Here is a 19373-nt window from a genome sequence, read left to right on the forward strand (position 1 = left end):
ATTTTATGTAAATACTAAGAATTGAGTTAGTGTGTTAAGAAACTTTGTTGTTGGCACTTAATATGATGAGGTGCCATAGAAAAGTTTTAAAAAGGCCCCCCAAAATAATTTTCCCCAACCAATAATATATTGATTTCTGTTCTATTACTCTATTATTCCATTCCATTGTTGTTTTCTTTTATTTTTGATTTACCTTATCTTACATATATGATTCTCAAATCCTGACTGAACCAGATGCTTTATCCACCTGTGACTCCTCCTCCCCTTTGTGATATTTTTAACTCTTTGTTTAACTGTGCAATGTTGGTTTCCCACCCTGGCTGCAGGAAATTTATCTTACACTTAATTAGATTCTTTCATCACATGTTTCAGACCTGTATCTTTTTAAGCACCTTTTTTACATCATTGCCACATTTTTTTTGTTTTGCATCATTCCCATCTTGTTCCAGTTTTCTCTTCTTAAAAGTACTCTCCATATCCAAATGCCTTCCTTAAGGTCTTCCAGTACACAGTGAAAGTTTACATGTCTTCTAGATTTGTTTGTGATTACATACTAATGGCTTGTTTGTTATTAGGTTTGAAGGCATGATGGAGGACTAGCCAGTTAGCCACATCCCCTTCACTCTTTCCCGAACACCAGGCAGATTGTCAAGAGTTCCTTTACATTCCTCAGGGAACATATTTTTCTTGGGTCACATGGCAAGTTGGTGCCCACAATAAGGATGTTTTATAGTCTTGCTTCAGTAGCTGAAAACAATTTTTTAACTCCTTCCTCTTAAATGGCTATATTCAGCCAAAAAAAATAAACAAAAATCATTCAGTATTTAGGCTGCTATGATTTTTAAAGCGTTGTTCAGTAGAATGATGTCATGACGTCATGATGTATATTGTTCATTTTTACATAGTAAGTAGGTAACATATATACCTATTTATCCGAAAATAATTGGGTTTTAATTCCTAATGGTTATTTTTAATGAATTAAGTTTTTTTTTTAAATCAAGTGTTGCATCCCCCCCTAAGTAGCGGGGGTTCCGATGCAAAGGTAACACTCGGTGTGTCTCTGCTGCACCACCCATTTCGCCACTCGCACCCTCACACTCCTCATCTGAATTGTCACTTTAACCAATGAGGAGATAATATAGTTACTACTGGGCAACCTCCACGGAGGAGGGCAGATATCATCCCCTCATCAAGGTGTTGCAAAAATCTTCTGGATAAGTCCAGTCAGCAAGGCTCGTGAAGGACTTCACTGACATTGAAAATTAGTGTCCACATTAGCATCAAGCTTATTGACGTCAAGCTATTGTGATGTTGTCATGATGGATGAGTAGTACAGGGCTGGTATTGTGCAGTCAATGTACACAATGGATTTAGGTCATTCCTTGCCTCCAGCTCGCATAGCATGGCTTCAACTCACGCACTTTGAATTGGTGGATTACATTTCTTGGTCCTCATGTAGTATGCATTTCGCTGAGTGTGAAGACGTGTAGTGGGCATTCCGGCTGTAGTAGTAGTATAGTAGTGTCATCCTGCTGTAGTAGAAGTAGTAGTAGTAATATCACAGTGCCTTAAGTAAAATAAATATTACATTGCTATAATTATTATGACTAGCACATGGTTAAAATATCCTGTATTTTAGTGTAGTTAGGGTTGGCAATTATTGAAATTGTTGATATTGCTATGGTCATTGAATTTATAGACAATCATCAGTCCCTTACTGTAGAATTCCACTATCACCAGAATAATTAAGATAATATACAACAGAGATAAGCAATATGAAGCAGCTGAAATGATCTATGAATAAATATATAACAGTAAGATATAGTATTAACTGTACTATAAAATTGCACTAAGAAAAATGCTGCAATTAACTAAAGACCAACCGAGCTATTATAAACCATATAATATAAACTATATTATGTCCCTAAGCATAGAGTAAATGGGAAAGTCATTGCTCATAGTGTAAGACAGTGGTTCCCAACCTTTTTTTCAGGGGACCCCAATCATGCACCTCTAGACATGACCGCGACCCCACTAGTTTAGTTGTATATGTGTTATTATAACATAATAACACCATGTTTGATATTTTGAGGTCTTGGCATTCCCAGGAAAAGTGCTTGGCAACCCCACTTGGGAATGCGACCCCAGGGTTGGGAAACGGGGGTGTAAGAAGTGGCAGAGGGTGGATGGGAGAGGTTGAACACTTAAACCAGCAGCTGATAAAAATGTTGCTGAGTATGGTTCCTTTATTTATGAGTAAGGAAATAGAAGGTTAACATGTTTATAAAACTACCTGCTTCATTCAACAATCGGTGAAGTGGTTATCACTACCAACACAATTTGATGAAAATTTTACATGCCAGTGTTGCCTCAGCAGTGTCAAAACTTTTTTGTGGAGTCTCAGCCTTCATCAAAAGATAAGCTTCAGACTTGATTGCTGTCACAATTTTCAAAACTATTAAGAATCCTCCATGATGAAGCACCTACCAAGGTGTAGAATCCAGACTTTTTCTTAAAATTTCTAATATACACCAAAAATCATTACTCCCATGCCATCTTAGGGAGTGGACTAAGATTTTTGTTTCAACAGTTTTTATATTCCAACTACTGAAATAAGTGTTGTGGGTAGAGATCATTTGACACTTGTGGCTATGTTGTCATAGAGATGTGATGGCAGGCATATCCAACAGTGGATGTATCTATGACTTGAACTTATATATCTTCTTTTATGACCTTGCCGGGCTTGGCATGCTGTTGGCTTAATAGTTACCACATGTTAATGCTTTCATTAAATGAAATTTATGTTGTGACAGTTTGGCAGGGCTGTATTGTTCATTATATCTGATGTACATTATATTGGGGTTTGGTATATTATGAGCTTACTGTATTCTAAAGACTAGAGTGGCAATGAATTGGGAAAAAAGTATGCAATTGATTCTTGTGATACAGTGCTAGGGCATAAAATGAATTCCTCTGTAATTTTGTAATTAACTGCATAATTACTTAAAGAAGGTAGTTATTGATCTATATCTCTGACACCCTGTTCCCTCACAGAATCCCTCAAGGGCATCACCAGAGCAGAAGCATTTCCAACTTCCCCAATTCTTGCACTTAGGGCCGCTTTCACAGTCACTTTTGTTTGTTTTGATCGTTACCAATTACCAACAAGAAATCCGCTTTCACAGTCGTCTTTTGCGGCGCTGTTTGTTTGCATCAGTACCAGAGATTGGAACCTCTGGTAACAGAGCTATATAGATATATATACACAGTATACCCCGTATAAGTTGGACCAATTGCGGGGAAAGCCAATCCGAGTTATCCGAAAATCCGAGTTACCCTTGGGATTTTTTTTCACATTTTGCACGCCTGTTACCACTAACAGTTGAAATGGTCTGTGTAATGCATTACGTAAATAGGTACTACATACATGGCGCGTGCACACGCAGCGTACACACACACACACATACACGCGCGCGCATTGTGCACACACACACAAACACACGGCGCGGACACACACACACATGATAGGTAAATACGTATGTAGGGCTACAGAGTGAGCGAAAACTGAGGGATATACAGTGCCAGATACTGCCACGCGCTTGCTAAGTCAGCTGTGTAAACAGTGATCTTGGCGCCGGCAGTGCCGCGGCACACGCGCCGTTTCACGTTTCCAACGGCTCAGACAACTACTCAAATGACTTGAATGATGTAAGAGCTATCAGGGGTATTTTAGCCAGTATATAAGCTGAGTGGCTTAAAATTACTCAATCAAAGGTCAAAAAATGCCTACTGGTGCACTCGGGATAGAACGAAAAAAAAAAAATCCTGAAAATGTCCGACTTATCCAATATCCGGCTTATTCGGGTCCAACTTAAGCGGGGTTTATTGTATATATATATATATATATATATATATATATATATATATATATATATATATATATTTATATATATATATATATATACAGTCACCCCCGCTGTCATGGTCTCACCCATCGCGTTTCAGCGTATTCGCGGTCAACTAATTGTGACCCCGCTTATACGCTGCCCCAGTTTCACAGATACGGATGCACTGACGCTAAATAGGAAGGCAGAGAGGAGGGAGGCAGAGAGGAGGGGGAAGGGAGAGAGGTGGGAGGAAGGCTGTGAAGAGGGCGGGAGGGAGGCAGAGAGGAGGGGGAAGGGAGAGAGGAGGGAGGAAGGCAGAGAGCAGGGAGGGAGGGAGGCAGAGAGGAGGGAGGAGGGAGGCAGAGAGGGAGGGAGGGAGGCAGAGGAGGGGGAAGGGAGAGAGGAGGGAGGAAGGCAGAAACGAGGGAGGGAGGGAGGGAGAGAGGAGGGAGGTAGGCAGAGAGGAGGGGAAGGGAGAGAGGAGGAGGAAGGCAGAGAGGAGGAGGGAGGGATGGAGGCAGAGAGGAGGGAGGAGGCAGAGAGGAGGGGAAGTGAGAGAGGAGGAGGAAGGCAGAGAGGAGGGAGGGAGGGAGGCAGAGAGGAGGGGAAGGGAGAGAGGAGGCGGGCAATGGACGTTAGGTTGCCCTGAGTGACGCCACGGTTAGACTGTGACGTCATGCTTTCCTATTGGCCAGCAGCTCACTCAGGGACGACTGCTATTGGTCGAGATTTTCTCAGCAACATTATCCTAAAAAAAAAAATTCACGCATGCCACACTGCAGTGTTGCCAGATTGGGCTACTTATCGCAAATTGGGCTACTTTTGGGTCTTCTGTGCTACTAAATTTTGACCCCAGGGTGAGTGTTGATTACATATTGTTGTCTAACAAGGTCTTGTCTCATTTCAGTCATTAAAAAGAATGAAAAAAACATGTTTTATATGACGTGTCAGAGGTGACTTCCCCAAACGCATATTTTCCCATAGGGTTATAGTCCCGCCGTCATGTTTCGCAAGATCGCTACCAAGTCCGAACGAATACTGCGAACGGCGGGGGATGACTGTATATATATACACAGTAATCCCTCGCCATATCGCAGTTCACTTATCGCAGTCTCGCTGTATCGCGGATTTTTAAATTGTAAATATTTAGGTTCGTATCGCGGATTTTTCGCTATATCGCAGGATTTTGCGGTATAGAGGTATTTTAATATATTTATTAATTTACTTATTTTGCAGTAAAAGGAGTATTTTCTATCCTAAAAAATTGTAAACAATAAAAAAAATTAAGTAAATATTAATAGGAACATATTAAAAGAATATTAAATTGAAATAAAATACGTAGCGTACAACGGATGAATAAACAAAGACTCGCATGTATGGAAAACGCAGCTACGGCTGCTTCCGCTTGAGGTAGTTTATGCACGTGTGATCGTACACGTCACACGATTGGCTGATGGATGGGAGGCGACCAACCAGAGCACTGTGTTCTGTATCCTGGGCGCTGATTGGCTCAGCGACCGTAGCATTTGTTGGTTCGTGAGTGGTTAGCTCGGAGACAAAGGGAGAGTGTGTTGGCTCAGCGACTGTAGCATTTGTTGGTTCGTGAGTGGTTAGCTCAGAGACAAAGGGAGAGTGTGTTACAGCTTGGTACCTCTAAATGCTGGAGAACTTGGCAGTGAGGACCCAGACAGGATGAGGCAATGACTACACTTGAACAAGACTCAAGTCCTAAACTTGCTCAACATGATTACTACAAGCTTATCTAGTTTCATAAACTCTTTGCGGTACTGGAATAAACACATGAAGAGCTACTGAACCGAACAGCTGATACGCTCTTCTTCTTCTTGTGACCACAACTTACCGACCACACGAGTAACCAACATGTTGGTGACTGAGTTTCTGACTAAAATTTCGGAGTTTCCTGTGAAATGTACCCGACTTTGAATCTCTCGAGAAACTAGTGGTTGGGTGACCTTGTTCACACGAGCTGAGGCGAGATTCACAGAGATATGCGTGCTTATATAAATAATATATATAAAATATAATATATAAAATATATAAATAATAAAATAAATATAAGGTCGCTACTTGGCGATATATATATATATATATATATATATATATATATATATATATATATATATATATATATATATATATATATATATATATATATATATATATATATACAGTGGAGACTCAATACTCAAACTTAATTCGTTCCAAATGGCTGTTCGAGTATCAAAAAGTTCGACTACCGATACCTATAAATCAGGTATTTCGTTCTAACCTTAGCAAAACCTTAAGTTTACAAAAATTCCAATGTAAATTTTTTTTAATTTTGATTTGTACTTACCGTAAGTGAAGGCTGGTGATGGATAACGTAGAAGAGGAGGGAGGCTATTCGTCAGAGGACGAGTCACCAACTGGTAATTCGTCTCCTGGTGTGATTCCTGTGAACCCACTAGTGGAGGGCTGTGGCTCACTAACACTTGCAGTCTAACTAGATTCCTTTTTCAACAAGAATCTGTCTAATGTGATCTGCCTTTGCCTTTTTTTCAAAATGTCTGAAATGCTGCATCAAATTTTCATCAAACTGGTTTATGTTTCTGTGTACGACAGCAATATCAGGGTGGCACCCCTCCAAAAAGTTTCCCAACTCTGTCCATTGCCGCAAATATTTCTTGATCTCTGCAGTGGAGACTCTTTCCTTGCTGTTCCCCTCTTCCTCCCCTGAAGACAGCTCCTCAGTTACCTCCTGCAGCTGTTCCTGGTGAAGTTGACTCAGCTTGTCAGTGGTGAGATCTTCAGAGTGTGCTTGCACCAGCTCCTCCACATCATCACTGTCCACCTCAATGCCTATAGCCCTCCCCAGAGACACAATGTCCTACACCATAGCAGACTCCTGGACTGAAGGCTCGAATCCCTCAAAATCCTTGGCTGTCACACAGGTCGGCCACAGATTTTTCCAGGCAGACTGCAAGGACCTCACAGAAACTTGACCCCAGGCTTTATCTATAAGCCTTAGGCAGTGGAGGATATTGAAGTGATTCTTCCAAAACTCCCTCAGAGTGAGCTCTGTTTCAGAAGTCACCTCAGAGCACCTCTCAAAAAGTGCTTTTGTGTACAGCTTCTTAAAGCTGGCAATGACATTCTGGTCCATGGGTTGGATCAGTGGCATGGTGTTGGGGGGGAGGAACATCACTTCGATGAATTTATACCCCTTACCCAATTCTTCTTCCACGCCTGGAGGGTGTGCAGGGGCATTGTCCATCAACAGGTGAGCCTTGAGTGGTAGATTCTTCTCTATTAAGTATGTCTTCACTGCAGGTGCAAACACCTCCACAAACCACTCTGTGAAGAACTGCCTGGTTGTCCAGGCTTTCTTGTTTGCCCTCCACATCACACTGAGTTTGCTATTTTGCACACTGTTCTTCTTGAATGGCCTGGGGTTTTCCGAATGGTACACCAGCAGCGGTTTAATTTTGCAGTCGCCGCTAGCATTGGCGCACAGAAGCAGGGTTAGCCTGTCTTTCATGGGCTTGTGTCCTGGCAGACACTTTTCTTCCTTTGTTATATAGGTCCTGTTTGGTATTTTTTTCCAAAACAGGCCTGTCTCATCACAATTAAAGACCTGTTGTGGGCTTAAGTGCTCCTTATCCACAAATTTCTTAAATTCAGGCACAAACTTCTCGGCGGCAACTTTGTCAGCACTTGCGGCCTCGCCGTGCCTCACAACAGAATGAATTCCAGTTCTCTTCTTGAAATTCCCAAACCACCCCTTACTAGCTTTAAAATCTTCACCGGAGTCAGAGGTAGTATCACAAATAAGATCACCATGGAGCTGCCTAGCCTTCGCACAAATTATGCCCTCTGACAGAATCACCAGCCATCTGTCTTTCGTTTATCCACGCCATCAACAATTTTTCCATTTCTTCCACTGCCGCAGGTCGCTTAAGTTGCTTTTTCACACCCATCGCCGCATCAGCTCCCTTAATGGCCTCCTTGTTCTTCAGTATGGTGGCTACTGTAGATTTCGCCATACAATACTCAGCTGCAAGATCGGTGATTCTTGCTCCTTTCTCGTATTTATCAATAATCTCCTTTTTCCGTTCAATGGTCGTCACTACATTCTTCCTTTTAGGCTTATTTTCACCACTAATAAGCCTCTTTGGTGCCATTGTAAGTTTCTAAATGAAAAACCACAGACAGAACGCAGGAGAATGTTGTTCTCCATCACGACATAGCGAGACAACTGGCGGCGGCGGGGAGGGAGAGGCCAGGAGCCTTTGTTTACAACCACATGTGCGGACGTTCGAGTACCAGATATTTTTTCGAGTACCAAGTCGAACTTTTGCGTTCGAGTATCGAAAAGTTCGACTTCCAAGACGTTCGAGTATTGAGTCTTCACTGTATATATATATATATATATATATATATATATATATATATATATATATATATATATATATATATATATATATATATATATATATATATATATATATATATATATATATATATATATATATATATATATATATATATATATATATATATATATATATATATATATATATGTGAAGAGTCTGTCGTGCTGACATCTGCCAAGTAATAGAACTTTAATACTTGTCACCATTATGAAATAAATTTTCAACTATTATCCCTTGGAAATATCAGGCTATCAGCAGATTTGAGTGGTGTATTACAGCGAGACTCCACATTTTATCATCATATTTATTTTTCAGTTATTTTTTTATATTTATTCTTCACGTTTACTTTTTGTACGTTTATTTTTCACATTTATCCTTCATAATCCTCCGCTCAGCTGATGTAATGTTGACACTTCCCACCGCTCCGGCATACCAACACTGCCGAATCACGCGCTTTCGTCTTGTCATGAACGTCACCCCGCTGGTAGTCACCGATACCACGAAAACAGCGGCTGTGAAAGCGGATTGAGGTGATGGTAATGCCTGTTACCAGGTTGGTAGGGCCTTTGGTTAGGGTGCGTATCAGACGACTGTGAAAGCGGCCCTTAGTCTCAGCACATTCAATCCCTTGCCTACCAATTAACCATCTCTAATACATCTATTCCATAGATCCATTTCTCTGATGTTCTTGCCCTGACACCCTCTCCCTTAATCCAGCCTTCATATTCTCTTCACAAAGTCACTCTTATCACATGACCGAACCAGAGCACCACACTTCACCCAATTAACAATTCCATGACCCACTTTTGCTCTTGCACCCATAACTAACTTCTCCTGCATACTTTCCTTACTCTCTCTGTCCTACTCTGACGTAATATATGCAGCTCTTATAGAGCTCCTTTCTACTGCACATATTCATGATTACTGTGCTACATTCCTCACCATATCTCATGTATATAACAGAGTTCGGAGGATAATGCTGTTTCTTATACCCCTCTTTAACTCCTTGCTCACACTTCCTTCCATAACTCCCTCTAATACAGCTTTTACTTTGTTTGCCCTTCACCAGTCTCTCCCTCACCTCTCCCTCCATGCTCCCATGCTTACGTAGCAATGTTATTGAACACTTCCTCCATCCTCTCTTCTCCAAATTAGATTTTACACACTGTTGTGCAAAACTTAATTTGATTTTCAAATACCTTATTCATGCTAACATTTACTTTCAGTATATGTTCAGTGCTTTAAAGAAAATTCCTTTTCCAGAATATGCAGTTGACAATCTTCTCACTCATCAGTGTAGACATCTAAACAATGATGAATAGAACATAACAACAGCTCTGACTTGACACACAATATTTACTCATCTCAAAACTTTGATAAACTGTCTAGCAGCAGTCAGTCTTATAAGGTAGAGTGCACAAAAGTAATTGAAATCCTGCAGTATTTTACATATTTGGACATCAGATTTTCATAAAGTCAGTACAAGACAACACGGCTTAATGTATTACAGTTTTAACAAGTTAACAATGAAGAGATCAGAGTCATTGTAATAGTACAATAGCACTAGAGTAAAAGAGCTGCAACTACCTATCTCAGAAACAGTATATTATATTACATCACAAGACGGCAGGTTTCTGGTGTCAGCCCTCATTGGCCTCTGGAAGTAACTGGTCTGGTCTTTTTTCATCCAAGAAGTCAGCCTCTCTGTTCTTCTGCTCCATGCTGACATTATCACTCTTAAATGAAAAAATTGTGATGAAACAAATGAAAAGTACAGCTTTCAATCCTAAACAAACCTGACCCCATCTCCTCCAGTTAGATATCCACTACGAAAGTGGTCAGAATGAATAATAAGCTAACCGCTAATTAACAGAGCAAATTTTTTCTTTTATGGCTTAACATTTTTGTTAACTTTCAAAACTGTTAGTGGACCAATTAGCTGAGTGTGGCACCTCTGTAAGGCTGGGAGATGGGAGCCCAGGAGGTTGAGCAATGGAATAGGAGTTATGTGCTGCAGCTAGCAACACACCTCTTTGGTCTCTCCTGGCTAGGAAATGTCAATCGACTACCCCATCTGTGTGACTGCCGCAAGTCGAGCAGCCACCACTACTTAAGGGTCAGTTTGAGGTGCTTGGTGCTCAGGAGGGCCCTGGGGTTTTTAGATACCTTTAAAAGTGAAACTTTCAAAGGTGACAAGGAGTGCATTGGTAGTACCTGTGTTAACATGCTTGGTTCAATGAAATTTCATGAGAACTTTGGGAGTATACCCCAATACCCCAAGTATCTGGAATTTACACTTATCCAGCACCTCTGAATCCCTGTGGTTACTGGTTACTAGGGGATTTACTGCATTGAAATATAAGCTCCATGTCTTTCTATGAGTTTTAGAATAAAGCCAAAAAGCTAACATCCTTCAAATATCTGTATTTCCTGGTGCCTATGACAAACACTTTAAAGAGGGGAGTAGCGAGACACCTCTCCAAATGATTTTCTCTTTTAGAAGCTTTCACATTCCACTATATGCAGGAGCAGTGCCAGGCTGTTTTGCCTTTGAACTGCCTCCTTTACTGTGAAAATGAAAGCTCAATTCATATAATGAAAATGAATCATGCTTATCAGTAGCTTCTGTTACTTTTCTTAGGAGTTTAGCATTAGTGAAGCCAACTTTTTAGTTAGTGGACTGGCAGTTAGGAAAGTTAAGCTTTCAGTTAGCAGAGCTCACCACTGCACTAAAACACTGACTCAGTTCCCTGGATGTTCTGACTGCATGCAACTTTTGTTATGCGTACTTTGATAACATTTACGTAAGGCTTAAAGTATAATCCTTTACCTCAGAATCAGTGTTGCAGTGTTGGAGGGCTGTACAGTAATGGAGGGTTAGCAGTGCCAGTGCTTGGGTTCTGGCATCACACTGGGATATTTCAAGAGCAACAGCAGCTCGTGTCAAGCTGTTGTTGCCTTCACTTGCTTCTTTCTCTTGGCGAGCCAACTCCACTCGAACTTCACCTTCACTATCAATAGCTGTCTGCAGCTGGGCCAGCTGAAAAGGGTATATATGAATTAAAATTCTGAAGGAGAATGAAAATTCACTAAGAACATTACTAAAGAAAATCTGAAGTGAAAACTCACACTTCCTTGAAATGTGTAATGGAGAGCTTAACTGTTTTAGGGTCAGGCTCTTTTTGCATAGAGAATTGATTATCATTATTGTTGGCAGAACTACCCTTCACCCATTGTAAACAAATGTAAAGATAAGTCACATCTTATGGGCCCTGGGCCCTAGGACGATGTGAGGTCCCATCAAAGCCACAGCACACTTGGTTTTTATTATTTAACAACTACACTGTGACATCCCGAGATTCATTTTTCAAAGCATAAAGTTGCAATCATAGTGTAGACCCCTGTGGTAATGGTATCCAAATTGACCTAACGGTAATACATCTAGTCACTGTACATTAGGTTGACAAATAGGCTAAATTGGAATAATTTAGTGCTGGAATGAGCTATGCCAGGGCTGAGAATATTAACAGGTGAATAATGTAAATGATTGTAATTGCTGTATTTGCTGGTGTATAAGGCAAAAGGGATATGAGATGACCCCCATAAATTTATATAGAAGTATAATCTCTACATGAGACAACTCTCCAAATCTTAGTCATCAATAACTTGCAGCCTCAGCAGCCTGTCCCTTATCATTCTTTCTAGTGACCAATAAAACTACACTATTATTACATTACTGAACAACACAACCTCTAGTTAGTTTTTTCTTCAACTAGCTTCTGTATGGTTTACAGACAGTAATTATGTTGTTACCACCTTTTTGTCTAATAATGATATCTTACTAAAATTCAATATACTTCTTTACTTTTTTAGTTTCAGCAGCATATTAAACAAATCAGGTCTAGTAGTAGTATTATCAAATACTTTATTCTAACTGGATGATGTTTTGTTGGGAGTGGGCTTCATGATTACATTCACTGCCTTGGAACCTCCGTGGGGGTGATGAGCCTCAGATAACTGCTAACTAATTCAGTGGCAAAGTCACTAATTTAGCAGTGATGTATAAAATGACAATAAAACTAATGAAGTAAATCAATATCATTGTGAAAAATAGGAAAGGGGTGCAAGGTGATTGGACAATTACCTTCTGTGCCCTTGCTCTGAGACCTTCAACCAGCTGACAAATTATATACTATACAATATTTTTACCAACGACTCAGAACTTTACCAGAGAGTGTATCAGAAAAATGAATGAAAGAATGATGATGCTGGTTAGTTCTTCCATCAGGAATTAGGACAGCATAAGATTGAGCTAGAGTAGTGTCTTGTACAGCAGAGCCATAAGCGAGGTTGAGACATGCAATTAGCAGCAGGTAGTTCAGAAGAGCACTTACCATGAAAATATTGACAAAACAGAGAAAGAGGGGCAGCACAGCAGCAAAATTTAAAAGGTAAGGTATAGTCAGTAAGAGGAGGAAAACTGACAAGACAAATAGCCTTTGATTACTGTCCAAAAGTGCTGTGTGTGTGAAAGTAACCCACACATGAGATGCATACCCTATACAAGGTCATCTGTGAGGGAAAAAAATGGTTGAGATGAAACAGAATGCTAAATCTTTGATAAATCAATCAATGGGGTGTGTATCCATGCAGGCCCCCTTCCCATCCTAGGTACCTCAAGGCAGCATCTATCGACTTACTCAAGCTACAAACTCTGTGGGTGTCTCCTCGGCCTCCCCCACTCATCTCTTAAACAACCGGGTGAGCTGGGTCAGCCTCTGAGTAGCATGGCCATATGCCTGTATAGCCAGAGTTGGCATTCATAGACTATGCAGCTAACAGGCCTGAAATTTGTCTCACAGAGTCATTGCTGGTTTGACGCAAAGTCATTACAGTGATGTCCCATGAATCTACACATAGGCACTTATTACCATAGGCAAAAATCAGCCTCTTTAAGTCACTATTCAGTGTCCATGTCTCACAGCCATAGATTAAGACAGGGAGCACAAGCAACTTGAAGATACGGATCTTTGTCCTTCTGCACAGGTATCAACAACACCATATACTTGTACTGTGCAAGTTCATAGCGCTATAAACCAAGCTGTAAGACTTCTTGACACTACCTGCTGTTGCTATGCACTACATTACCAAGGTATGTAAAATTTTCCAAGATATCATTGTCCTTGCCATATACATGAACAGACCATACTGCTTCAACTGGTAAGACTCCAAACTTGGCCTTGGCCTAGGAATCTTGAAGTCCCAATGGCCTTGCCTGGTGTCGTGTCTTGAGAGCAATCACCAGAATCTCCAATGACTCCACGGATCATCGCATCATTGGCAAAAGCAAGGTCAATGACCCTGGTATTGCTGACAGATGCTCCATAACAACTCTGATCCACAAATCTGCTTAACCCTTTCATTGCTAAACGCTCGCAGCGAGCGTTAGGCGTATTTGCTGGTGGTGCTAAACGCTCGCTGCAAGCTCCACCCACACTCAAATCTCCCACGTATGAGGGTGTTCCAACACTAATTCTCACAACACAGGATTGCCAATTGAGTGGGTTCTTCACTAAGTTTGGTGGAAAATCATATCAGCCCAGCGCAGCAAATCTACGAACAAGTAACTGGTGGATGTTCTTGCCCAATATAGCGGCATTTTTGCATAGCTTCACCTATCACCTGACTGATTCTCTGACCAAATAGTTGTAAATATTGCAGTTGGCAATACTCCCTTGCCAGAATCTGAAGGAGAGATGTTCGCAGTTCCCTCAATATGGCTGATCATCCCGCATGCACCGACATAAGTGTTAACATTCAACACTCCCTGAACGTGCATGTACGTTCGCAAGAGAGGCATACATAACTGACTCCTATAGATCTGGACCTCCTCTTTCCAGTGGTGTTTATGTCTTTTAGCTGTGATGAATAGTTTTTGAAATAGAGGTTAAAAGAGACCCTCCATTGGGCTGCCCGACTGCGCCTGAGGGGACAGTCGCGTCCGCACCATGCGCAAGGAAAGAATTAATACCCAGTCCATTCAAGTGTTGATATGTCATGGGGCAATGGCACAACCCAACCTGACTCCCATGTTCATGGGGAAAGAAGCTGGACATGCCTCCCCATACACTTAATAGCACTCTCAGTCTGGAGTGCCTCGTGATGCACTTAACCTTAAAATGGACATAGGCTGCAAGCATCCCCTGTCGAAACTCGCATCAGCACTCCACCAGTATGCAAAATGCTAGGATACAGTTACGGTAGTTGCCAACTTACCAGTACAAAGACTAGTTGGCCAGAACTGAACTGCCATATGTGCTGTCATAGTCACCACACCACTCAGGGATGAAAAAAGTGAAAGTCACCCTTATCTTTAACTTCCCTCAACTTGCTGGAGGTAACTTACTCTGATCTATCCTTAGCCTGATGACATATAAGTCGTATAAGGACAAGTTGCTTGTTACCTTGGCGGGAATCAAATCAGTTATGTGATGCCATTGTGACTGCACCACTTGGAGGTTAAAAACATGAAAGTCACCTCTATCTTTCACTTCTGGCCTCAACTTTGTGGAAGTAACTGACTTTATCCCAGCAGAGGGCCTGATGACATATAAGGTAATGAGCAACTTGTCTTAGTATGACCTAATCACTAGGAAACCCTGTGCCAGGATATATTAAAGACAGTTACCTCCCTCCCCTAACCTCATGTTGAGGTTGGAGGTGTAAAATTCCCCTTTTTAACCTCTTGAGTGGTGACAATGACACCAGTGGCAGCAGTTCTATTCCTGACAGAGTAATGATTTTACTTACAGTAGAGTTGATTTTTTCTTTCCGCTCCTCTAATGGTATGAAGGAATGTAGGTTTCTTGCACTCTCTCTCGCTAAGGTGACCAGGCGTTCATCATGGGGGAAAAGGAGTAAACGATCAAGAGCTTCCTGGATGTTGTCTCCGACATCTTGGTCAAATAAAAATGGGTTTGAGTCTTCACTCATGGAGCCCTGCAAAGAATTCAGATTTACAGAGGAAAGTACCTTAGTTCAGTGTCAGGAAAGATGTTAATGCCAAGCAACCACTGATTGTACATAAAAGGGCTGAGGCAGCAACAGCTTATTTTCTAATTGTTCAGTGTACATATGCTTAAGCATCATGCACAAAATCATTCACAACATTGTAAAAAATTATCTTAAAATTTTGAGGGCAAGTTATATGGGATGCATAAATAGATTTTATGTTTAGACTTGGTTATTTTCCAAAGTTGTCTCATTATATATATAAATGATCTAGAATTTGAATACTCTGAAATTCTAAATAGTTTCAGCCTTAAATGTTGTCATTACAGGATACTCAAACTGTACCTTCTTAGATGATTTTTCTTCTACATCTCAACACTAAATCAATATGGTTAAGTGACACAGCTAGGAAGGCAGTCCTCGAAATATAGATTCCGTGTTTGTATTGTTATTTTACTTTATTTTTTTCTTTGACTTATCTGTCATGATTATATCTTTCTGTGTCCTGTCAATATTGGGAACTCATTAAAGGAATTACTTCTGCAGTCTCCATATCTCCATGTTTGCATACTTCCTAATGTGAAATTAAACTACCTTTTTCTTTTTTTCATGTACTCCTCAACTTTATCAATCCACTGAACTGGTGGTCTGTCATCCACCCCTCATTCATTTGACTTTCATGCACCCTCTTTACAAACACATTCAGCATTTTGATTAGTATATGCCCAAACAACCTCTGCTGAAAATAAGAATTTCTAGGCGAGTGATATTCTATTCCAGTGTATAAATCAAATTAGCATTAACAGAAAGCTACAAGAAGTAAAAATGATATCATGCAAAGCAATATTTTTTCTATCATATAAGGAGTACAAATGAACCTAAACATTCACTTTTGAAAAATCATGCAACTGTGAAAAGCTTGTAGTTTTAAAATAAATATAAACATATGAATGAAAGCTAAGGGTATCATGGCATAGTCATTCACCAACTACTCCTACCTTCCTACTATGGTGGGGTGAGTGGGGTGGGGAAGGGGGGAGTGATCGAGAGTGTGTTCCACCAGAGGATGGGTTTGGGGGGGCCAGATTATGGGCTGAGCCAGCACGCTTCAAACTGCCCTTGCTGGCACTGGCAACCTGGGCAAATAGGCTGCCAAGGGTGCGGCGTTGGGTCTGTTGAGGACCAAGACACAGAAAAGAACTAATGACAACTCAATTCACATAAAAAATTACATTACCAAGTGTTCTTTAAATGATAATTTTGTCTAATTTATTTTTGAAACTTATTTTCTACAAGCATCTTTGAAAAAGATATGGTGTGAAAGAAAATACTAAGTGCAGTAAAATCACAGATCAACACAAATTTCTAAAACTTAATACAAAATGTTCACTCAAAAAAATAGAACAGTCACATGATTTGCTACTATACAACTGCTTGTAAATGGGTGTATTATGGTGCCTGTCTCTCTCCCTACTATTTAACTGAAATTTTGGTACCACCACAGCCTACATATTACTGTGATTTATTGTGTTAACATTGATGCATTAAATATGTGATATCATGCTAAATACTTTACTGTTGCAAAGCCCAACCTGAAATTTAGAATTTTATTCAGAAAGTAGCCATTAATATAAATATGATTCTTTTTATTCATTAAGTTGAGTTGAAGTTGAGGGGTAATGATGGAGATGTTATCCCCCTTGGGAAAAATTCTGAACCAAATCATTCTCAATGTAAAAACTAACATTCCATCTGAACAAATACCATGAACTTATGATAAGGAGTAAGTGTACAACATCCTTCCAATCTGTGGTATACCATCCTACTGCTGGTAGGCTGCAGGTTGTAGTTCTGAACACATGTGTTTTATTTTCAAAGGCAGAACAGACACCTGGTCTGCTGAGGGCTTCATAAAAAATCTCTCATCTCTCGAACATTAAGGAACATATTCATTTCCTTATTTATTTCTTGCCAACATACTGTTGATAGAGATATATAAGACTGTCACCATCACTTGTTGGATCTAGCTAGATGAGCTGGTCCCTTTTTACAACAAATATTTCTCCTTATATATATATATATATATATATATATATATATATATATATATATATATATATATATATATATATATATATATATATATATATATATATATATATATATATATATATATATATATATATATATATATATATATATATATATATATATATATATATATATATATATATATACACACACACACACACACACACACACACAGCTTTTTTTATATTTTTTTATTTATTTATTTTGCCGGTACAAAATTGCCAGTTCTGGACGTCGTTATACCCACTATACCTCACCCACAACACTGTCAAACCACTTTCCAACCACCAACCCCTTCATTTCCCACATCACGATCTCCAAAACCACCTCCAACATCCAAACAAATAAAACAAAAATTGTACCCAGAATAATGGCGGCCAGGCTTGCCAGTTACGGCAATAAATTAAATATATTGGGTGGTCAGTACAGGTAACTCTCGATTTACGCGAGTATTGCGTCTTTGAAGAGGTCACGTAAATCAAAAACAATGTAAATCAAACAAGAGGTAGGTTTCTGTCAAAAAATAAATATTCACTTCATTTAGTGGAGAGAGAGAGAGAGAGAGAGAGAATATCCATATCACCGAGATATCCACTCAGGCACTCAGTCTCAGCCTCACTCGTGTGAGGAAGAAATGAGGGACACCATGAGCAACTGGCTAGTACTGGTACCGGTACCGAGCAGTCTGGTACCGGTACCATACCGTATGGCTGGTACCGTTAATACCGGTACCTGCCCACCCCTATTGTTGAGTAGCGTGGCAGCATGGGTACTGTATTGTTGTTCAAGTGGCATGCGGGAAGAACTGAGCTCAGCTGTGTGGCCGTGGCACCGTGTGAGTCCAGTTGCGTGAGACATATGGTGGCCACTCCATAAAATATCGCGTATAAGTGGAAAAAACGTGTATATTAAACATTTATTTGGATTTTGGACCCCGCGTTATTTTAAAAACACGTAAACCAAACTCGCGTAAATCGAGAGTTACCTGTATTCCCAAAGAAGCAGTCTACTAGGGCACCACCACAGAAATCACCCTTGACACACTCCAGTGATGGGAAAAAATGATACATTAAATACGTACGACGTACGTATCTGATGCTCAACGGTATTAAAAAATAACACGTACGTCCTACGTATCTGACGCTGTGTGTGTGACGCACACCTGGGAAAGTTGGAGTTGCTGGTTGCCCTAGCTGCTGCCAACGCAGTGGGAAGAAAAAGGCCCAGTGTGACACCAGGTTACGGACAACCAATTAGCCACAACGGTTAAGGAAAACGGCCAGTGTGACACCGCCTGCGATGACGTCATTGGACTCCCAGTGAATCACAAGCATGTTTTCAGAGCTCGGCCAATCATAAGGCTTCATCTGTGGCTTTAAAATGACCCGTTCTCTCTTCCTGTTTTCTTCCTTTTTCCAAGGCACGTAATTTGAGATAACAAGGGAGTAAAGGAGGAAAAAAAAAGCCAATTCTCCATGGGTCGGAAGAAATAAGCACTGAAAAACATTAAAAAAAAAAAAAAAAAAAAAAAAAAAAAAAAGGGTGTGGGTGGGGCAAAATGGCAAGGGCCAGAACCAAATTGTATTTTCTCCAAAGGTTTAGTTATTCCTATGACGCGGTTTCCTATGGCGCTGCCGTTGCTCAGAACCAATTAACCGCACCATACACGACTCGACTGTAGTTCCAATTTTGCGAATTTGCATTTTGTGACGTGCAATGTCAACTGAATTCTCACAAAACTGGAGGGAGTACCATACATGCTGATTCAGATGATTCTTATGAGGATGGAGTATGGCAAAACTTTAAAAATCAGTTACTCAATGAAATAAATTTTTAAAATTTAAAGAAAAGTGACTAACATTACTGAAAGTTCACTGTGGTTTGACAGCAATATAAAAATTCTCTTAATGAAATATAATAATGTTGTGTGTCTATGTCAAAGTACTTGAGT

General features: G+C 40.2%; 1 protein-coding gene across 3 annotated transcripts in view; it reads right to left on the reverse strand.

Moving 5' to 3' along the window:
* Positions 1-8436: 8436 nt before the first annotated feature.
* LOC127004073 (PDZ domain-containing protein 8-like) overlaps positions 8437-19373 on the reverse strand; it is a 50503-nt gene continuing 39566 nt past the window's right edge. For 2 of the 3 annotated variants that reach the window (XM_050871381.1, XM_050871380.1), the window contains exons 14-17: positions 16330-16503; positions 15131-15319; positions 11151-11360; positions 8438-10056 (exon numbers count right to left, since the gene is read on the reverse strand). In XM_050871381.1, coding sequence (XP_050727338.1) covers positions 9961-10056; positions 11151-11360; positions 15131-15319; positions 16330-16503 — 669 coding nt within the window. In that variant the 3' untranslated portion in view covers positions 8438-9960. Of the gene's footprint in view, positions 10057-11150; positions 11361-15130; positions 15320-16329; positions 16504-19373 lie in introns of all 3 variants that reach the window. The other variant, XM_050871382.1, reaches the window with a different exon arrangement.

This window comes from Eriocheir sinensis, chromosome 27 (genome assembly GCF_024679095.1).
Source record: "Eriocheir sinensis breed Jianghai 21 chromosome 27, ASM2467909v1, whole genome shotgun sequence".
Classification (NCBI taxonomy): domain Eukaryota; kingdom Metazoa; phylum Arthropoda; class Malacostraca; order Decapoda; family Varunidae; genus Eriocheir; species Eriocheir sinensis.